The following is a 23,509-nucleotide window of genomic DNA, read 5'->3' on the forward strand; positions in this document are numbered from 1 at the left end:
GGCCCTCTGCCTGATTCCCTGTAACTTTGCTTCTCGCAGTGAGGGAACCACCAGAAGGCCCTTGGAGCTGGACCTCAGTGTCCAGGCTGAACGATGGGGGTGGAGACGCTCCTGCAGGTATACTGGGTACTGCCTGCTCTGACTGGCAGCAGCTCTCCAGAGTTCCAGAAGGAGGTCTCTCCCTGTTCTGCATGTAGATGCCAAAGAATTAACTGGGGACCTGTGTCCTGTGCCACTGAAATACAGTTGTCAGCACTCGCCTAACGGCTTTGCCCATGCTCCTGTCCTGCCCCAGTCGGAGTGGAGGTGCAGTCAGCTGGCTTGTGGAATGGGAGGTTTTCAGGAGAACCAAAAGTCTCCAGGATTTGTTTAAAATTGGGGAACACGCCAAGATTGAGCATGCTCAGAGGCTGCGGAGTGTTAATTGACTGTCGTTGGGAGACTGGGAAATGCTTGTGGAGGGGAACGGAATGGCAGTGACTGGGATAGTGAGCAGGAGCACTCCAGGATGCAACATTTTGTTGCAGCCCCCCCCCCCCCCGTTCATTTTACTGGCATGCATTTCTTAAAAAATAAATGTGTCTAGGGAATTCAGCCAAATGCATTCTAACCCTATTTATTTCAGCAGTGGTCAAAGCACAAGCAATCAGATTGTGCCCACATTGTTTTCATAAAAAACACATGCACACATTATGTTGTGTTTTACACACACACACACACACACACACACACACACACACACACACACCACAGCACTCTCACATGCACCAAGAGAGTTTATATTTTAACTGATTTTACTGTCACATTTTTATATTGTTGTAACCTGCCCTGGGATCTTATGGTAAACAATAGGTAAGAAATCTAAATAACATGAATAACTTGCATTCATTCATGTTCAATCACACCTAAGGTTGCCAATTTTTCATTTCAGGCAGGGCTCCTGTGTAAAATAATTAATAATAATACACACACACAAAGGAGTGAAGTTGTTCTGAGACTGAATCAGTTTATCAATTCCAGCAGGAGGACATCATCTTGTCTAGGCTTCCTCAACCTTGGCCCTCCAGATGTTTTGAGACTACAATTCCCATTTTTACTTCTTGTTAGCCGCTCTGAGCCTGGCTTTGGCCAGGGAGGGTGGGATATAAATAATAAATTATTATTATTATTATTATTATTATTATTATTATTATTATTATTATTATCCCTGACCACTGGTCCTGCTAGCTAGGGATCATGGGAGTTGTAGGCCAAAAACATCTGGAGGGCCGAGGTTGAGGAAGCCTGATCTTGTCCATTCAGTGCCGCCTTGGCCTTTGAGGAAAGGGCGTGGGGAATTGCAACCGTGAAACTAGCTTATGCATTATTGCCTTACCTGCTGCAAGGTAGACATGTTATCTACTTAGCTCCCCTCGATTTTGCTTCTCCTCTAGAGTAAGCTCAGAAGCCTCACCCGAGGGGCTGATCAGTTCCACATCTACTTCACTTCAACCGCCTTATATTCTTGGAAGCTCCCAAAGGCGAGGTAGTCGCGAAAGCTTCTCTGTCTCTCTCATTCTTCTGACACCTCCCTGGTCCTTCCACCCCCCTTCTCTTCTAGTTACTACAGCAACCTCAAAGTTGTTTCCCCACCACCACCAGCCACACCCACCTGTGCCACACCAGATTTCGGATGTGACATCAGCTGCAAGGCTGAAAAGGCATGACTGGGTTTGGCTGCACAGTGCTGCTAATGGGGCTGTTGTGCTATGGGTATCAATCAGCTGCTTAGTACTGAGAGTCCATCCAAGGAGCTCCTCTTAGCATCAATCAGTTGACAGGTGCTGAGAGGAAGCCTCTGAAGTCATCAGCTGAATTTACAATTACATGAGGTGACTGAGGGGTGGACAACTCCTTAACTCTGTACTATAGCAAGCAGTGGCTTATCAGGCCTTCACAGTTAAAGATATGAGAGCCAGAGGCCCTACTGCTTCCTGGCTCTCAGTTGGGGCCCAATACAGGTCGGTGCTCCCATGAGTGATTATTCATTCCCACCTGATACCAGGTAAGGCAGTGGATCCACCCAGCTCAGTATTGTCTACTACACCAACCCCACCCAGAGAGTGAAATGAACCCAATTATTTCACACCACAATGGCACTGGTGCTCATCTTTTGCTCCAGAAAACAGAAGCGGAGTGATAATAAAGACCTTTAAAGCCCTAAACCAAGCATGGCCAAACTTGGCCCTCCAGCTGTTTTGGGACTACAGTTCCCACCATCCCTGACCACTGGTCCTGTTCATGTTGTTTGGATGCCTGATTATAGTCTTCCAAAGCAACTACTCTCTTCCAGACTTAAAAATGGAAAGCGTAATGCTGGTGGTCAACAAAGGAGGTTTAACGATTCTCTCAAGGCAAATCTAAAAGAATGTAGTATAAACATCGACGATTGGGAAACACTGGCCTGCGAGCGCTCCAGCTGGAGAAAGGTGTCATGGGCTTTGAAGAAGCACGAACTCGGAGCGAAAAGAAGAAACAAGCTAAGAGGAAGGCACGCTTGGCAAACCCTCACCATGATCAACTCCTGCCTGGAAACTGATGTCCCCACTGTGGAAGGATGTGTGGATCCAGAATTGGCCTCCACAGTCACCTACGGACTCACTGTTAAATGTTCATGGAAGACAATCTTACTTGGATATGAGTGATCACCAAAGAAGAATAAGAATAAGGTGTGTTTGCGCTAAGGATTCCTGCATTGTGAGGGATTCCATGACTCTTGAGGTCCCTTCCAACTCTACGGTTCTTTGTTTCTGTGACCCTGTGGGACACATTTCCTGGTTCCCAGACTCCTGGGAGCCAAAAGCCCATGATGGGTGAGGCCAAAGGCAGGTGGAGCAAAACCAAGCAATATTCTGCCAGTGTCAAAAGTTTTTACACACACACAGACACACAAACCTCTGAGGCAATGAAGAAAGGTTATCCCAGTTCACATCTCACCAGGCTATTATGGCCCAGGAGAAGATGGAGTCCTGAGGGCCAGCTGGGGAGGCCTTGAAGGCCTCATTCCGCATCCCTGGCCTTCACCGTCCCGGGACACTCATCCCCTCCCCACTGCCCCACGCTAGGATTTTCCTCCGTTGTTCCTTGTCCCACCCACCAAACACCTGTACCTGGATGACTCTCATGTTGAGGCCGGTCTCCTGCGCCAGCTGTTCACGGATATGCCGGGTGGGCTTAGGGGTGGCAGCAAAAGCTGCTTTGAGGGTCTCCAGTTGCTTGGCCTTGATGGTGGTGCGGGGCCCTCTCCGCTTGGCCCCCAGGTTTTGGTCGTCGTTCTCGTTGCTGCCCACCTCCTTGTCCGACACATTGGCACTCTCCGAGTCCTTGGCATCGTCTTGGCAGGGGTCTTGGGAGTCCGGGGAGAGGCTGGGGTCGCTGCCGGTGGTGGCTGCAGTGGTAGGGAGAAGCACACGCACAAAGACACATGTCCTTAGATGTCCGCCTTTTATCAGATGCGCGTCAAACTGCAACAATCTAATCTCAACCATAACTGAATAGGGGAGCTGATCATAAACGATGGTTTGCTTGCTAAATAAGCAACGTGTAAGAAAGCACCAAGTGATGTGGGTGGCGCTGTGGGTTAAACCACAGAGCCTAGGGCTTGCCAATCAGAAGGTCAGCGGTTCGAATCCCCGTAACGGGGTGAGCTCCCGTTGCTCGGTCCCTGCTCCTGCCAACCTAGCAGTTTGAAAGCACATCAAAGTGCAAGTAGATAAATAGGTACTGCTCCAGCGGGAAGGTAAACAGTGTTTCCGTGCGCTGCTCTGGTTCGCCAGAAGCGGCTTAGTCATACTGGCCACAAGACCCGGAAGCTGTACTCCGGCTCCCTCGGCCAGCGGGACAACCCCAGAGTTGTCTGCGACTGGACCTAACAGTCAGAGGTACCTATATCTTTAAGAAAGCACCATAAATGCAGGTGTTGCTCAATATGTCCTGGACGCCATGACCTCCCCCCCCACCTCCACACCTTAAAACACTTCCCCACACTGTGAATTTGGCTCCCCCCACCTTTTAAAGCTTTTTAAGGCAGAGGCAGTCACCAGTACATCTTGTGTCAGTGAGTTCCACAGGTTAAAGATGCACTGCACAAATGAAGCCTTCCTTTTGCTCGTCCTGAGTCTCTGGCTAAGCAGATTAATTGCAGGACCCCAGGTTCTAATAATGTGGGAGAAAATGAACAAATGTCCCACTTGTTTGTTTGTTTAGATGTATGCATAGTGATACAAATTATGACCAGCTCCCCCAGCAGGATGAATTGCTTTATGACATATTTTATTATTTTCCCATTCATTTGCCAGATACTTTCTGTGCTGTTTCCAAAGGCTTTTAAGCAGTTCTTTTATTACATTGCGTGCATTGCCTTGAGATGCAGAGGTGGGAGGCAATAGAACAAACAAACAAACAAACAAACAAATAATGTTGCATTTATAGCCCACCCTCCAGCCATGAAGGCCCTCAGAGCAGCTTACGAAAACCAGTACTAAGATGGGCTCACAATCTAAAAAGATGGCATATGAGGAAAAAGGAACAAGGAGGGAGGAGGAAAAAACGAGCCAGGCACAAGCTAATGAAATTTGCTCTTCTTAAAGTTACAGCCAATTCACAGTCCAATGGAAACTTGAATGGCAGTCCATTGCAGCTGGCCGACTATAGAAAGCATCAGTTGTATATACACTTAATGTACTTCCCACTGACTTCCTGAGGGCCAAGCTGGACGTGAGATTAAACAAATGCCTCTTTAAGCAATGTTTTTTTTATTAAAAAAATTAAATAATAATTGTATTTATCAGGGAGAGGAAGTTGAGCTGCCCTGGTCCTAAGGAAAATCCAGCCCCATATCCTGGTTGGTGCTATCATCCTGGAGGGAAGTCAGTCAAACTCATTTCCTCCTCCGCATTTCAGTAGCTGGATGTGTCCACAGACCATGTGGAATGCCAAAAAAGAAAAATCTGACACTTGACCCAGGTTGGCTCATTCGCACATGCAGATTGCAAAGTGAAAACCATGCATGTGCGAATTGGTTCTACAGCTTATTTGCTCATCAAAGAGACATTTATTTGTCAAGTCAGTCTCCTTGATTTCCAGACATTTTGGCATCCCATACACTTATTGGATTACCCTAGAGAGGAAAAGGTTGGTTGAATAGGGCCTTGTGATTCCTAGCAACTGACAGTGAAGACAGAACACAGCCATTTCGGCTAGATAACTTTATCCTCCTCAAATGTCTGAAGGAAACCCCCCAAACAGGATTTGAGAGAAACAGCATCTATCCAAAATACATATTCCTACTTGTACATTCTTGGAACTTAAGAGTTTAGAACTGAGACCTGAAGCAATTTGCATCTAAGCACATTGACTTGGGCTGCAATCCTAAACATTGTTACTGAGGAAAAATATTCCAAAATATTAGAATTTGGGGCAATGAGCCCCAGCAGGCTCTCCCCAAACCTGTATTAAAAAGTCACTTAAAAAAAGCAACCCACAAACTTATTTAATAGCAACAGAATAAGTTCCGAGTAGATTTTTGGAGTGAGATGTGTGTGCGAACACACGACAAGAAAGTATGGTTCGGGTTTAAAGGAAGGGAAGGCACAGGTGGGGAAGCCACTGTCCTCAGATGCCATGGAGCTTCAGCTTTCACCAGCCCCAGCCAGCATGGCCAATGGTCAGGGAATGATGGGGAACTGTGTTGTGGGTCCAGCCCTGTGGAACTCCCTCCCACAAGAAGGTGGATCAAACCTGGGACTTTGGCGTTATCGACACCACGCCCTAATCAACCAAGCTGCGCTATGTATTAATGATAGATAGATCCATCAATAGATATTTTCAATCTTGAGGTTTTGAATTTTGGAGGCTTAATTTTAAATTTTGTGTATTTTATACTGTTATAAGACGCTTTGAAAGGGACACGGGTGGCGCTGTGGGTTAAACCACAGAGCCTAGGACTTGCCGATCAGAAGGTCGGCGGTTCGAATCCCCGCAACGGGATGAGCTCCCGTTGTTTGGTCCCTGCTCCTGCCAACCTAGCAGTTCGAACGCACACCACAGTGCAAGTAGATAAATAGGTACCGCTCCGGCGGGAAGGTAAATGGCGTTTCTGTGCGCTGCTCTGGTTCACCAGAAGCGGCTTAGTCATGCTGGCCACATGACCCGGAAGCTGTACGCCGGCTCCCTCGGCCAATAAAGCGAGATGAGCGCCGCAGCCCCAGAGTCTGCCATGAATGGACCTAATGGTCAGGGGTCCCTTTACCTTTTTAAGACGCTTTGAAACTTAACAGGGTGAAAAGCAACCTACGGTTTTTTAAAAACAGATCGAAAACGTCTGGATGATCACAGATTAGCCAAATTGATGTAGGACGAGACTATCAGCAACTATTGGCTGCAATGGCTGCATTCTCCCTGTTATGCCTCTGAATTCTGGTTGCTGGGAATCACCACGAGCCAGAGGGGACTATTGTGCTCATATTCTGCTTGCAGGCTTTCCATAGGAGAAGCTGGTTGGCTACTGTGAGAACAGGATGCTGGGATAGATAGTCCTTTGGCTAAACCAGGGGTCAGGGAACTTTTTCAGCAGGGAGCCGGTCCACTGTCCCTCAGACCTTGTGGGGGGCCAGACTATATTTTTTTGGCGGGGGAATGAACGAATTCCTATGCCCCACAAATAACCCAGAGATGCATTTTAAATAAAAGGACACATTCTACTCATGTAAAAATACGCTGATTCCCGGACTGTCCATGGGCCGGATTGAGAAGGCGATTGGGCCGGATCCAGCGTAAAGCACTTTTAAGGCAGCAGCCTAACCCCCATTTATTTGGGAGTAAATCCCATTGAAACACACGTGGGGTGGGGGAGGTCTCTTCCAAATAAATATGTATAAATATGTAGATGGCACAGTATTAATTATGTTTACTTCAGTGGAAGAGATTAGTGCAATTAATGTTGATGTGAGTTTTAATCTGGGGTTTTTTGTGTGTCTGTTGTTATTTTACCTTTGCCTTATACCATTGTTGTTAGTTTTTCTTATTGTTTTACCTTTTTTTTTTACAAACTGCTCTGAGGATTTCGGAGTCTTTTTGCAATCATGTTGTGTATAAATTTTATGAAATAAATAAAGGCTGCATTCCTAACCCCACAATCAAAATCAATCAAAAGGAAAATAGTAGGGGGGGGGGGAGCCCCGCTGAATTCACTAGGATCTATTTCTGAGTGTCCTGCCTAGGATGGCTGCCTAATTATTTTACCTGAGAGTAAAAAAAAACCCCATAGAACTCAGTGGGACTTACTTCTACGTAGACCCACAAAAGGTGGCACCATTAAGTATTTGTTTGCAATGAATCAATGGGATCTGGTGGTGAGCTACTTGTGAGCTGGACTGAGCCCCAGGTTTCAGACAGGGAAAACACTTTCCCCCTCCCCATATTTTGTCCTTAAGCGTGTGAGTGTGTTTTGTGTAGGGGGAGCATTGTGTTAACTATTCCTCGTGGTGGAGCGAAAATTGCAACCGGTGTTGTTCCTCTCCTTTCAACAAACCTCCACACTTTACACATGTGTGCCAGTAACACATGGGTGTGAAGCCGACACACACACACATCTCCCCAACAAGTCTGCCAGGCCAAACATTTCCTTGGGACTGTGAATTTCTTCACCCACCACCTCAAAAAGAAGAAGCTGTTTCCTACAAAGTATGTGCCTGTCTATCACTCTTTCTCTCTCTGAAGATGTGTTTCCCTCTGATCTTCCTGGGCTCTTAAAATGGATCTCCAGTAGTTCCAATTCACTGGTCCTCTTCCCAAAAGGGATGTAAGAAAGGAAAAGACCCATAGACACCTAGGGGTGCTCCTCCTAGCAGTTTGCAGCTAAGTGTGGATTGCAAACCATCTTGGCAGACCATGTTCTGATCTGATCTTCTCAGACCCTCCAGTTTCTTCAGCGCACAAACACAGAGACTGAAAAGGAATTGGCTCCATTTCACCAGTATTTTATATTTCGTACACCACTTAGAAGCCTTATTTTTTTACATCTGCAAGTTCTTTTAAATTGTTTATAACATTGCTATAACCTGCCCTGGGACCTTGGGGTGTGTGAGTGAAGGGCAGGCAATCAATAATGTGATTATAATATACTATAAAAATAAAACCATTGGTTGTCTCCAATCCTAGTCCTGCTAAGAGAAGACCCGTTGAAAATTAAAAAAAAGACATAGCTAACCTGGGTCCGTTGACTTAAATTTGATTTCAGATTTGTATTCCGCTTTTCCAGCGACAGAGCTGAGCTCAAAACAGCTCATGGTACTATCAATAGCATTAACCATCAGCAAAACATTGCAATCACTCTAAGCACATCAAAACCAAAATAGTACAACAAGGCAAAAAGAGAAAGAACGAAACCATTTCGTCAAACCATCCATACAATTCAATACGAACTCATAGTGATTCAAAAATATCTGAAATGGGTCTTCTCTGAATAAGACTTGGGTTGGGTACAATCCAATGCTATTTTAATCATACTCCAAATATTGGCCCGTGATTCACCTGGTGGTGGATACTTTGATTTCCATCTCAAACCAAGCTTATAATCTACTCTCAGCTTCTTTCCCAAATGACAGAACAGTCACCTTCTGATTTTCCGTAGCTGTGAAAACTTTGAATGCATCAGAAAGGGGGGAAAGCAAATTAATTGCTCCTATCAATTAATTAAAAGACATCAAATGAGCCCTGCTGGTTGTAAGCCAACACCCTTCTTCCAAACCCATGCCTCCATAAAACCCCCCATAGCCTGGCATGAAGGCCAACAGCCCACCATTATGAATATGATTATGAGGTGGTCAATGTGGTGATCTCCAGGTGTTGCTGGATGCCAGCTCCCATCACCCTTGACCATTAGGCAAGCTGGCCGGGGCTACCCTGAGTTACACTATCTCCAAATCCATAAGCTCTGCTTTGTTAACATCATAGGAAATTTTCCTGATGCAGAATCAGACCACTGGTCCATCTTGCTGAGGACCAGCAGTGGCTCTCCAGACTTTCACCCGGGACACACTCCCAGTTCTGGAGATGCCAGGAATTGAACCCGGTACCTTCTGCATGCAAAGTGGATGCTCTAACCACAGAGCTACTTCCCTTCCCCAGTTATCATGGCTGATAGGTGTTGATAGACCACTCCCCCTTGGTGGAGTGATCCAATTCCGTTTTAAAGTATTCTAAAGTTCACAAAAGGTACAGATTCTAATGTTGCTAGCTTAATCCCATTTACCTGGGTGCATAGGTGCCATCTCCTAGGCCTAGGGGCCGAGGTGCATTTGGCCCCCTTACCAATAAAATATTTGAGGACCCCCCCCCCCGCAAGTGGATGAACATTACTATTCAAATGGTGAGTATGTGGTCAGGGCTTACCTGCTCTCTCTCCCCACCTCCCATATTTTATTAAATTGGCACCCCTGCCTGGGAGTATTTTCCATTGAATTTAATGGGCCTTCCTCATAGAATCACAGAACTGTAGAGTTGGAAGGGGCCATGAGTAAGGTTGCCGTATTTCAAAAAGTCAAAATCCGGACACAAAAGAGTTGTTTTGACCAAAGTTGCGGAGCTTTCCTTGCGAAATCTTTTTTAAAAAGCCAACACGGAGTTTCTAAGGCAGGGATCAGCAAACTTTTTCAGCAGGGGGCTGGTCCACTGTCCCTCAGACCTTGTGGGGGGCCAGACTATACTTTGGGGGGGAAATGAATGAATTGCTATGCCCCACAAATAACCCAGAGATGCTTTTTAAATAAAAGCATACATTCTACTCATGTAAAAACATGCTAATTCCTGGACCATCCACAGGCCGAATTAAGAAGGCGATTGGGCCGGATCTGGCCCCCGGGCCTTAGTTTGCCTAAGCTATTTTAAATGAAATTTGTCAAAATCTATACTACCGACATGAACTAACATACGTCCGGGATTTCCCCGGACATTTCAGCGATTTCCATCCAGACGCTGTTTATGAGGGCTGAATGCCAGCTATATCAGGGAAATTCCAGGCATATGGTAAGCCTAACTATGAGAGTTATTTAATCCAGCCCCCTTCAATGCAGGGATCCAACGTGGGACTCAAACCCACAACCCTGATATTAAGAGTCTCCTGCTCTACAGACTGAGTGATTCCAGCAGAATAGCTGCTCAGTAATGGCTAGGTGGCAGGTGGCGCTGTGGGTTAAACCACAGAGCCTAGGACTTGCTGATCAGAAGGTCAGCGGTTCAAATCCCCACCTGCTCGGTCCCTGCTCCTGCCAACCTAGCAGTTCGAAAGCACGTCAAAGTGCAAGTAGATAAATAGGTACCGCTCCAGTGGAAAGGTAAACGGCGTTTCCGTGCGCTGCTCTGGTTCGCCAGAAGCGGCTTAGTCATGCTGGCCACATGACCCGGAAGCTGTACGCCGGCTCCCTTGGCCAGTAAAGCGAGATGAGCGCCGCAACCCCAGAGTCGGTCACGACTGGACCTAATGGTCAGGGGTCCCTTTACCCTTTACCTTTAATGGCTAGGAATGCAGCCTAAGGCCGTCCTGTGACATCACATGGCTCCCCACCCTGCCAAATCCCCAAATCCTAGGAACTAGTTTAACCCTCTGCAAAGCTGCAATTCCGAGCATCCTTAGCAAACCACAATTCCCAGGATTCTTTGGGGGAAGTCACGTGATGGAACTGGTTGTATACAGCCCTGACAACCAGGTATTTCAATGGTCTGATCAGTTGCATTCGGATTGCCCCACCCCCAAAACCGGAAAGGAGTCGCTCCTCACCTGAGTGCAAGCTGTTCTCTTTGGCAGTGCTGCTGTTGCTCAGGTAATCTTCTTTGCAGACAAACTTGTTCTCGTCGATGATATAAAGCTCCTCGCCGGTGGAGAGTTGCTTGTTACACATCATGCAGGTGAAACAGCTCAGGTGAAAGACTTTGCTCCTGGCCCTCCTGACCAGGTCGCTGGGAGAGATGCCCTGGGAGCAGCCAGCACACTTGGTCCCAAAACACCTGGATCAAAGCAAGGGAGGGAGAGAGAGAAGGGGGGGGGAACAGGCCAGAGGTAATGAAATGGGTCAGAAAAGAAACCAGAACAAGGCTGAAACCAGAATAGGGACGCTGGAAGAAGGGAATAATTCTACCAAGAGGCAGAAGAGCAGGCAGCAGAGAACAGATATTGAGGGCTGACCATGCCGCCCTCCCAGAAAGGACCTTCTAGTGCAGTGGTGGCCAAACTTGGCCCGCCTGCTGTTTTGGGACTACAATTCCCAGCATCCCTGACCACTGGTCCTGTTAGCTAGGGATGATGGGAGTTGTAGTCCCAAAACAGCTGGAGGGCCAAGTTTGGCCACCACTGTTCTAGTGCAAGGACCATTGGTAGAGTGGGGTCTTCTGGATAGGCAAATCCAGGATTTAGTTTGGGGCAGGACACCCACCTGTCGTCATCATCCTGTGTCTCTCTCTAGCAGATTCGGAATGAAATATCTCAACAACATTTGTTTAAAATTACTTTCTTTTGAACCCAGGTGCTCAGAAAAAAATGTCCCACAATTTCTACTTTTAGTTAAGTATTTTCAGTTATTTGCTCGCTGGATATGCCTATTGCCTTGTGCCTTGTGCCTCCATTGCAGACTTCTGGAGACAAAGCATCTTCTCTTTGCAAAAGAAAGATTCCCTTTCATTGACTTGCATTGGGTAAAGGAGCATAAATTCACAGGAAAAACAAGCACAGCTTTTCCCCGCTCCCTCTAAATCATGGGGACTGGAATGTCCAGGGATGAAAACCCACTCTGATGAAAACCCACCCCTGTCCATCAAAATGAAAGACCCCCGCTCCCAGTTCCACCCTCTCCTCACTCAAACTCAGGGCATTTCCGGAGTCAGCTTGGTTTTGCTTTTTTTTAAAAAAGAATAGCGACAGAGCAGAAAGTAAAAACGAAATCATTCGTTCCCACAAGAGAAAGTGATAGCCGCCATCTTGGATGGTTTCAAAAGAGGACGGGGGAAATTCATCAATGGCACACCCTCCAACATTTCTCCGATGAACATAGGGACGTCGCATTCCACAATGAGGATTTTACAATTTATACCCAACATACAGTATCTGACTGGGTTGCCCCAGAACCTTTGGGCAGCTTCCAACATATATAAAGACATCATAAAACTTTAAAGGTTTTTAAAACTTTCCTATATTGCACAGGGTTGCCTTCAGATGGCTCATGGGTTGGATAACTCCAACATTTCTCCAATGAAAATAGAAACATCCTAAGGTTGGGCTGCCATACACCTGGATTTTCCCGGACATTACAGGGATTTCAATTGACGTCCCGGGGGAATTTCTGAAAGGCAGCATTTTGTCCTGAATCTTAGGCAAGTCAATCAAAAAATCACATTTCCCCCCGGCTCAACAACTTTCAGGGTGTCCTCGTTTTTACTTTTTGAAATATGGCAACCCTATCCTATGGAAAAGGGGGGCATTCTGGGATATAATAATAGTAGTAATAGTAATAGTAATAATAATAATAATAAATAATAATTTATTTATGCCCAGCCCACTCTGGGCGGCTTCCAACAAAAGATTAAAAATATATTGAAACATCAAACATTAAAAACTTCCTTAAACAGGGCTGCCTTCAGATGTCTTCTAAATGTCATATAGTTGTTTATTTCCTTATATCTGATGGGAGGGCGTTCCACAGGGCGGGTGCCACTACCGAGAAGGCCCTCTGCCTGGTTCCCTGTAACTTTGCTTCTTGCAGTGAGGGAACCACCAGAAGGCCCTCAGTGCTGGACCTCAGTGTCAGGGCAGAACGGGATGGCATTTCTAAATCAGGGACATCCCTGGAAAATAGGGACACTTGGAGGGTCTGCAATGGGGACTAGCCACAATGGCTGCATCCCCCCCCCCTTTTTGAAGACAGGAAATGCCTCTGAACGCCAGTTCCTGAGGGCTTCAAGTGGGGAGAGCTGTTGTTGAACTTTGGTCCTGCAATTGGTCGGCCACTGAGGGAATAGGATGCTGGACCAGATGGGTCAATTGCCAAATCCTTATGGTCTTATATTTGGAACACTATACTGCAGCACTTTGTTGCAGGATCCACATCTAAGCTATACAGTGGTGCCTCGCAAGACGAAAAGAATCCGTTCTGTGATTCTCTTCGTCTAGCGGTTTTTTCGTCTTGCGAAGCAAGCCCATTGACGGATTAGCGGATTAGTGCTATTAGCGGCTTTTAGCGGCTTATCTGCTGATCGGATCAGCTGATAAGCGGCTTAGCGGCTTAGAAAAAGGGGGGGGAGGAAAAAAACCCAGCAGGAACTCGCAAGACATTGTCGTCTTGCGAAGCAAGCCCATAGGAAATTCGTTTTGCGAAGCACCTCCAAAACGGAAAACTCTTTCGTCTAGCGAGTTTTCCGTCTTGCGAGGCATTCGTCTTGCGGGGCACCACTGTATTTCCGATCAACTGTACACTCCTTAAAAGGATGGGGGTATTTTAGAGTTTTTTTGAGAGTTACCGTATTTTTCGCTCTATAACACGCACTCGACCATAACACGCACGTAGTTTTTAGGGGAGGGAAATCCGTAGGCATGCCACCCGTAGGCATTCCCTCCATAACACGCACAGACATTTCCCCATACTTTCTAGGAGGAAAAAAGTGAGTGTTATGGTGCAAAAAATACGGTATTTCAAGACTGTTTTGGTGGGAATGGAACAAGGGTCTCCGGTGGAGAAAGAGGACATTGTGGTGGCTAATAATAATAATAATAAATTTTATTTATATCCCGCCCTCCCCAGCCGAAGCCGGGCTCAGGGCGGCTAACAACAATCAAACAGTCAAATAATCCAATATTCTAAAAACATTTCATTATAAAAATTAATTAAAATCAAATTAATGGCAACCGTTAAGCAAAATTCTGTGCAGGTTGCCAGAGGAGGGAGTCAGGCTGCGCCCTGACCAAAGGCCTGGTGGAACAACTCTGTCTTGCAGGCCTTGCGGAAAGATGTCAGGTCCCGCAGGGCCCTAGTCTCTTGTGGCAGAGCGTTCCACCAGATCGGAGCCGCAGCCGAGAAGGCCCTGGCTCTAGTTGAGGCCAGCCTAACCTCTCTGAGGCCTGGGACCTTCAGGATATTTTTATTTGCAGACCGTAGGTTCCTCTGTGGGGCAGACCAGGAGAGGCGGTCCCGTAGGTACGAGGGTCCTAATATAGTTAGCTTCTCCCATTCCCCAGCTTCTATGTACTTAATAGCTACTCAGCAGACAGAAATTCAACAGGAGATGCTTTTTTTCTGACCCCATCATTGCCTCTCCCTGCAGGGATATGTTTTCCCAGCTAAGCTGCTGTCCGTTCTGAAGCACTACATTACAAACAAAAGAAAAGGCAACTGAAATTGTGAAAAATAACTTCAGAAAAGAGGTTCAGATAGGCTGGCTTGTGGTGAAATAGGACAGGCCGCCTTCTAAGGCTCTGTGGTAACCTGGATGAATAACAAGATGAATGACAAAGCAAATTGCTCCTTTGGGTCCAGGACTGGTGTGGCCTAGGCTCTAATCCTAGTTTATCAAGCTTTTGCGGCAGCTAGACTGGTGACTGGGAGCATAGCTGTCAACTTTTCCCTTTTCTTGCGAGGAATCCTATTCGGAATAAGGGAATTTTGTAGGCTTATGCCTTTTACTTTGCCAGAGAATTGCTTACCCGCGTCCCCAGGGCCGAGAAGAGAATAAAAAAAATTCCAGGAAAGTTTCTTCTTTGGAGAAAACTTTTCTTGCGAGGAATCCTATTCGGAATAAGGGAATTTCCCTTTAAAAAAGGGAAACATTGACAGCTATGACTGGGGGCAGCCGCAGAGACCACATAACACCGGTCTTGAAAGACCTACATTGGCTCCCAGTACGTTTCCGAGCACAATTCAAAGTGTTGGTGCTGACCTTTAAAGCCCTAAACGGCCTCAATCCAGTATACCTGAAGGAGCGTCTCCACCCCCATCGTTCTGCCCGGACACTGAGGTCCAGCGCCGAGGGCCTTCTGGTGGTTCCCTCACTGAGAGAAGCAAAGCTACAGGGAACCAGGCAGAGGGCCTTCTTGGTAGTGGCACCCGCCCTGTGGAACGCCCTCCCATCAGATGTCAAAGAAATAAACAACAACCTAACATTTAGAAGACATCTGAAGGCAGCCCTGTTCAGGGAAGTTTTTAATGTGTGACATTTTAATGTATTTTTAATCTTTGTTGGAAGCCGCCCAGAATGGCTGGGGAAACCCAGCCAGATGGGCGGGGTACAAATAATAAATTATTATTATTATTATTATTATTATTATTATTATTATTATTAGCATGCAGAAGGTCCCAGGTTCAATCTCTGGCATCTCCAGATCAGGGAAGGAGAGAGACCCTGCCTGAAACCATGGAGAGCTGCTGCCAGTCAGTGTTGACAACACTGAGTTAAATGGCCCAATGGTTTGACTTAGTAGAAGGCTGTTTTTAAGGTTCCTGCTTTATTGGCTTTTCAACAGACCCCGGGCACGTTTTTTTTAATTTTTTAAAAAAATATTATTTAAATTGCTTTTTCACCCGAGGTTCCAAATATCTTTGTTTTAACTGCTGCTGTTCTCATGTCAGAATGTTGTAACTCTTTCAGTGTGGTCCTGTTTCGATCAAGTGCTTTAGGGTTTCAATGTAAATTTTTGAAAAAAAACGTTGGAAACAAACAGACCCATGTTATGCCCAAAGCGTGTATCGTGGGAGGGAAGCTGCAAATACTTCTACCACTAATGACAATTAATTTATATATAATTAATATATATACCGCTTATAGGACAACAGGGCTTCCAAGCACTTTACAACTGTAAAACCAACACACCATTAAAATATGCAATGGCAGTTCAAATGGGGCATTTAAGCACCCTCCGTTAAAATACTGCAGTAAGACAAACCATTCGAAAGCATAGCAATTAAAAGCAATTAAAAACGATAAAAGCTCAGTTCAGGGGGGTGCTTATCTATTGATGCCAAAATAGGCTGCTGAGCTTTTACTGAATACTGAAAAATCCTCATCCCATTCTGCACCTTGTCATCCTAGGTTAAAATAAGGACACTTTGTGCTTCCCAAATTTTGAAAAAGCACAGATATTTTACAGAGAGGGCCTAGGCGGAGTCTGTGTGCCTGTCCTCTTATTTGGATCTCCGCTCAGAAGTGCTGAAAAGCTTCCTATTCCCATTCAGCCCCGTAGGAAAGTGTCCCTGGCTCAGATCCCAAACGCCCCCATCCCTTGTTCTTAGGCCTCCTAGCGAACCAGGGGGAAAACAAAAACAGAAAACCCTCGCCCGCTTTGCTCCTGCGCCAAGCAGCACAACATGATCTGCAGGAAATCCAGCTGATGAATTTTGTTCCTGGCCTAAAGATAATGAGTAACACCTGTTAATATCTGCTGTGCAGGTTGCTGCTGGAAAGCACAAGAGCAAAGGCAGATTTAAAATATATATATATATATTTTAAAAATCTGGCAAACCCAGATTTCTCCCTCTAGCCTTTCCCTTCCTTCTCGTTTCCCTGCAAGGTTGAAATCTGGACTGCAGGTTCCTACAGGCTAAAGCCTGGTCCTTTCTTGTTTTACGTCCCACCCCAAAGTGTGACACGGACAGACATATTTAATAAGGAACATTCCCTCTATTCCTGATGCGCAGCTGGCGCAGACCATTCCTTTATGTTGCCATCCATGCACGAGAATGGGAGGCATCAGCAACCTTGAAGCGCAACCCTGAGGTTTGCCTTAAGAACAAAAACCCATGGAAGGAACTCTTTTTAAAAATCCAGCCAAGAGACTATGGGTTTAGTGGTGTGGTTTTTTTGGGGGGGCGGGTCGGATTGGAAAACTGGGCAGGAGGTGGAATGGAATGGAGTATCCTGAAGCTGGGTATTCTACTCTAACATTTCGTTTCTACTCCCTTTATTTATTGATTTGGGGCAGTGCCGGAATGAAGTACGCTGAAGTGGAACATTTATGGAAGTCCCTCTCGAGTGCTGAGATAGGTGGAGGGTGCCCTGTCGCTTGTTCCATTGCCCTCAGAAGTTTGGGGTGGCAGTGGCAACCCAGCACCTAAGTTGTGGAACTCCCCACCGAGGCGCAAGGAGAGATCGCACCCCTTTACCTTGCCTTTGGGCCCCTGAGATGTACGTTTTAAGGACCCATCTTATTTTTTGTGATTGTACGTTGTCTTTAAATATTGCATAGTATTGCATTTAAATATTATCGCTGTGTTTTAATTGCTGTAAATTGCCCTGGGAGCTTTGGGAGAAGGGCAGGTAAGACATAGTGATAAAAATAAATAAATAAATAAATAAATAAATAAATAAATAAATAAATAAAAATAATACACTGCAATACAGATCTACGCCATCTACTTAAAGCACACCCAACACATATTTATAGCACATACTGTACCGCCCAGAAAAGAATAATGCAATCTGTAGTTTCCCCTCAAGGAGGTGCAATTTCTAGCACCCCTTAACAAACTACAGCTCCCAGGATCCTTTAAGGCAGGCTTCCAAAACCTCGGCCCTGCCAGATGTTTTGAGACTACAATTCCCATCATCCCTGACCACTGGTCCTGCTAGCTAGGGATCATGGGAGTTGTAGGCCAAACACATCTGGAGGGCCGAGGTGGAGGAAGCCTGCTTCAAGGGAAGTCATGTGCATTTTGAATGTATGGTGTGGAACAGGCTCCACCATCATCTCCTTCCCGCATTGGCCAACCAGCATAAACTTGCCCTTCTTGGGAAAACAAAAGTACCAATACAATCCTGTTTACCTTCACCTCCCACCCCAGCGATTCCCTAGCTGGTTTGAGGCATTTCAGCCACTATTCTAAAAGTATTTCTATGGAAATAAGAGTGATCAACAGCTGGGGATATGTTGCCCTGTTTTCTGCAGTATGACTTGGCTGTAGAAGCAATGGAAATAATCTTCAGAGGCTGTGCTGAGCATCTCTTTCTGGCTAGAAGCAGCTGCTAATAAGGATAATAGGAGGAGCCTGGAGGGAGGAAGTCAGGTTCAAGCAGCAAGGAGCTTGCATACCCAGCAAATCTGAATTTGAGTTAATGAAATTCTGGGGTGCAGAGTGTAGCTTCCAGGCAAGGCTACAACCCCAGTACTTTATTCTCAAAGTTTAAACACTGCCTACCTCCCAGGGTTGTTGGGTGGACATTGCAGAAAAAACAGGAGTGGAAGCAAGAGGATTGCAAAGTTCTACATTGCTTCTCTTATTTATTATTTGTATCATTTTCTATGTGGTTCCAGTGGTCCCTTGGACAAGGGTCTGGAATCCCAAGCTTCTTTGAACCCGGAGAGTCCTAGAGGCTCCTAGATGATCAAAAAGGAGGGGAAAGTGGGGGGAGGGGACAATCTCTGCATCCTGAGGTTTACAATCTATATTCTATAAAGTCACAACATAAAAGGAAAACTGATTGGGGAGGGAGGAGGAAAAAAGCAAACTCAGGTAGAAATTATTAGAAATGTGAAGATGTTGTTGTTTTTAACTGTCATACATCTAGGGCCTAATAATGCTGACGCACCAGACTAAGCTACAGAAATATTAATAAATGGCCGCATATACAGGATTACAAAGAAGAGCAATGAAAGAAACATAGGAACTACAAATTAATGAACTAAACATGGGGACACAAAATGCTGCCTTGTACCAATCAAGTCAGGCCATTACTCCCTCTAGCTCAGTATTATTTACCCCAAGTGGCAGCGGCTCTCCAGGGTTTCAGACGAGAGGTCTCTCCTGGCCTTGCCCTGGAGATGTCGGAGATTGAATCTTGGACCTCCTGCATGAGAAGCAGGTTCTCTTCCCATGACCCACAGCCCTTCCCCAAGCAAAGCTGCAAGGCTAATATTCTCGGCTTCTGGGATCTTTCAGACACTCTTGTGCTCTGCATTCCAACCCTTCCCTGCCACTCTTTCCACCCATCTCTCTAAGCTGCAAGAGAAGGGAACTGGAGAACGTAAACAAGAGTCTGGCCAAGGACCCATCTTGTCGAGGGTCCTGTTCTCCTAGTGGCTTAACCAGGTGCCCAAATGCAAAGGCCACAAGCAGGGCTTCTGAGCGCAACAGCACACTCCCATCCTGCGATTCTCAGCAACTGAGAAGCATTCCTGCCTCTGAGAGTGAAGGCAGAATGCAGCCATCATGGCCACTAACCACAGATAGCCTTGCCTTCCACAGAGAGAGGGGAGAAGGAGAGGAAACAGGCAGGGGACATTCTTATAAGCTTTCTCCAATTGTCCGCTTGCCATCTCTGGCCTTGTGGCTCCTTCCACACCAAGAATAAGAGAATCGGCTGCATGTTCTCTTCCAGTTTTCATGACGTCGGCTCCTTCTCCTGGGTAGGGTTAAAGGTAGCAAGGCTGCCGCCCTAACTGCCCTGTCTTACTCAGGAGTAAGTCCTGGTGAATTCAGCGGAGGGGGCGGCTTGCTCCCAGGTACAGGAATGGCTAGGTCGGCCAGACTTTGTAGGCCAAAATGTATTAGCATGAATATAAATAAAAGGTTTGCTGCAGCTGTAATTGACCTGGAAAGAGGACAAGGGAGTTTGTGCAGGGAGATGGGAGAGAGGCATGCCATGGTGTTTCCTCTCCAGAGGACTGACACTTTTGATTAACGACGCCCTAATAAGCATTAAAGCTGAATTTGGGAGATGTGCGATGCCTTTCGACATGGTTCCCTCCGTGCCAAAAAGGAAGCAGAAGATCTCCTTGGCCAAGTGGGATGGCGTGGGTGGAAAAGAACCTATCCAAAACCAAACCTCGCTTGGGTATAACCCAAAGGATGACCTAGGTCTTTGCACGCAGAAATGTCCCACAGTTCAGCCACCAACATCTCCTGCTTCAAAGGGTCAGGGAACAGGTGATGGGTAAGATTCTGTCTCTGCCAGAGACATCCAGAGGGAAGCCTGGTGCATTATTCTGAGCTAGATGCATTTAATACAAGGCGGCTTCATCTATTAATGTAAGGTCGTTCAAACCACCAGTTCTTCACTTGCCCTGAGTGGGGCTAGAGAAGTGCAAGGGGGACAAGGCCCCCCCAAAAAACAATTAGGTCGTCCCCACTTGCCCCTCCCCTTTCCTGGGCTCTGTCCCCTGTCATTAACATATATTTCCCCCACACCCAGAGATGGGAGAAACGCAATTCACCCATCTAGAAATATAGTTGACCCTATTGTGCTCCCCACCCTATTTTGTTCTGGTGCAACTATTATGGGTTGGGGGTGGTCCTACGGAAAACACAGCCTTGAACGGCTTGATCCGTGCAGGTGTACGGACAAGTAAGCTCCCCGGAGGTAGGTTTGTGTGTGTCTCGCACTCAGAAGCAAGGCAAGCTTACTCGCCTCAATATTGAATCTGTCCTCCAAAAGGCCTGCGCAGATCTGACTGCTCTTCTTGATCTGGTCACCCTGTATTAATGAATTAATTGATATTATCTCAATTTATTACGCGTCCTTTGCCACCAGGTCCCAGGTATCGGTTGCAGCAATTTAAAATTCAGTATTAAAAATTACAATCACAACAACTGCGGTGGTGGTGGGGGGGTGTTGTTCCTGAAAGCATGGATCTCAGGTATCAATGGCCCCAAAGGATCCATCGCTGGATCTCTCCATGCCTTGCTTGCTCAGGTGCAGTGCAATCTTCTACCAATGGGGACCAACCCAGGGGACTTTTGTTGACTGGATGGTCAGCTTACGTCCTACTCAAAAGTAACCCCCCACTGAATACTCCCAGATAAGTTTGTGCAGGCTTAGTGAGTCTTTGTTTTGATTCATGCCTTTACCCTGAAGGATGGCTAAGATGAAGAAGGGCTTTATTCCTAAATAAAAACCCTGGCAGGTCCAGACTGCAAATAGGCTCCTTCGGGGAAAATGCAAATAGAAGTGTGAGAGAAACCACAGTTGTGGTCATTTCTTCACATGTTTTGCAGGGGGCAAATTACCATTATTAATAATAATGTCTACTACTAATTTAAAAATGTTATTATTTTGTATTTTGATTTGCACACACATATGTACACACACATACACATATATACACACACAATTTTCACCTGGATTTTTAACTGTCTCCCCAAAACACTTAAATAATTTCTCTCTCAGTTAAAGATTCCTTTATTCTCGATCCAGAATCTTCCTACTCGGCACACCTAACAGGTTCGACCCAATGAAAGATTCGTTGCCCTTGCTTTCCAGCTCCCCACACCGAAACCCCAATCTCATCTACTCGTTTACTCGGAAGTAAGGTCGTTCCCGTCCGCCCCTTCCCAAGTAGTCAGCTGTCAGATAAGTGCGCCTAGGACTGCCACCTGAAAAATGCTTCTGGCTGGCTGCATCGCCTCCATCAGTTTAAAATACTCCGGGACAGAAGCATCTACTTCTACGTGGATTTGGGGGAAAAACAAACTGTACGGGTTGTCGGCAGCGCTAGTCCTACTCAGAGTAGACCTACCTACTGAAATTATTGGAAATGGCTATCGCGAGTCCGTAAATTTCAATGGGTCTACTCTTGAGTAGGGATGCGACACCCCGATGTCATTACCTTCCATGCTGCCGGCGCGCCAGGAATGCAGCTTTACGTTATTGCCATGCAATGCCATGGGGCTTACTTTCGAGGAGACACGAAGATCACCCACCACCACCACCTCAATTCTCCATGACTAGAGAGCTTCTATACACTGTTCATCCTACGCAGTGACATATAAGGTATCTAATCTATAGATGCAGTATATATTTGGTGTGATGCGTATCTGTTTCTGTCTACAAATCTTCCCGGTTTTTTAAAGCGCCAAACGACACTCCAGACAAGTTTTCCCTGAACCTGGAAGTATGCAGTTAATCCTAAATATCCTCGAATACGTCTGCATACGGATATGCGGGTGCCTATAAGTTGCTGGTGGCAAATCACATCACGAAAATACATTTTAAGGCACTGTCCTATATACAATCGCCAGTCCAGTCACTTGTAAACATATGGATTGTATCCAAGCTTAGTCCTACTCAAAGTAGACCCATTGCAACGCGGCTGACTTAGCTCCATCAACTGCGAGGGGTTTGCTCTCAGAGTGGCCAAACGCTAGAGGCAACCCAACGCATCTCAGAGAGAGAAAGAAAATTGGGGGGGGGAGATAAATATTTCATTTATTTGTTGCATTTATTCATCTAAGAGGTTTGTTCTACACGGCTGGGTAAAAGCAACCCATGGAGAAACCCACGGGGCTATACAAGGTCCGCTGGACCGAGATAGTCTTAGCCACAAGCCTGAAGTTCAACGAGGAGGGGTCCGTAACGTCGCCCGTCTATTCCCCATCTTGTCCCCAAGTGCGCAGGCAGGCATCGCGATTCAGCCAAAGTCGAAACCTTTCTCCCGCCCCATTGCTCTGAACCGCACAGGCGAGGCGCGCTTCACCGTCTCCCATTGAAACCAGCGGGTCCTTAAAACAACCACAACCAGCATGCGCTTCCCTTGTGCTAGCACCGCGCGTGCACACGACCGTTTAAGATACGTGTCGGCGTTTGCCGAAGGCTGCTTATTCTTGCGGAGGGAAACAGGAATCAAATGCGAATTGTTTCATTAAAGGGACGAAGGAACGACAGAGACAGATACAATAATGCCTATTTAGCGGCCTGGTTTACCTGGGAGTAAAGCCGCCTGGAAATCAAGGCGTCGAATGGGTTAGCGGGTTTAATGTTTCCCACGTGCTTCGAGCCGTGGACACACATGGTGGGCATAAAATTGGAAGGGAGCCCGTTTTACCTACTGGTTTGGCTCATGGCATCTTACCAAGCGTTTGAGTGTTGTTGGTTTTTGTATTATTATTATTATTATTATTATTATTATTATTATTATTATTTAAAAATCAATTTCTTTATTTTTCTTCCACGGGAGAGGGTTGCTGGTGCAAAATAAAATAAAATAATTAAGGAAAAAGCGACGGGGTTGGTGAAGCTGGGAATGATTGCATACAGGAAGCCCTTTCGTCCAGCTGGCCGAGGCCGCTCGCAGGCGATTTCTTGGCAACGCGGGACAAGAGGGACTAGAAACTTGATGGAAAAGGAAGGAGGCCCCAAAAGCAGAAAGAAGCCAGACTCGTGTCTTTTGACACCGACAAGCCTACCCGTGCCTACTCGGAAGTAAGTCCCGAGAAACTCAAAACTCCGAAGCCTAAGCGGGCCTTAGGCACCCACTGATCCAGGAACAATCCTCTTTCCCCTCTCGAGGCTGACTTGCGAGTAGACCTGCACAGGATGGCATCTTTCCATGGGGAGGGGAGGAAATCGCCTCTCGGGACCGGTGGGGTGGTGTATTGAGGAGGGGGGGAAACAAACTAGTTTGTGGTTGTTTTATTCTGTGGGGAGGGTGCGCGATCGCTCGCAGTGAAAGAACCGAGATGCGAAGGAACAACACAGAGAGCAGGTGATTTTAAACAATGGG

The 23,509-nt window shown here is 46.4% G+C and overlaps 1 protein-coding gene across 1 annotated transcript in view; it reads right to left on the bottom strand.

Annotated features, from left to right (window-relative positions):
• Nucleotides 1-23,509, bottom strand: part of LHX1 (LIM homeobox 1) — a 54,534-nt gene that overhangs the window by 24,767 nt on the left and 6,258 nt on the right. The window contains exons 2-3 of the mRNA XM_083480067.1: nucleotides 10,817-11,043; nucleotides 3,150-3,427 (exon numbers count right to left, since the gene is read on the bottom strand). Of these exons, the coding sequence (XP_083336193.1) occupies nucleotides 3,150-3,427; nucleotides 10,817-11,043 (505 nt within the window). The remainder of the gene's footprint in view (nucleotides 1-3,149; nucleotides 3,428-10,816; nucleotides 11,044-23,509) is intronic.

Source organism: Podarcis liolepis, assembly GCF_965112155.1.
Source record: "Podarcis liolepis genome assembly, chromosome: 16".
Lineage (NCBI taxonomy): Eukaryota > Metazoa > Chordata > Lepidosauria > Squamata > Lacertidae > Podarcis > Podarcis liolepis.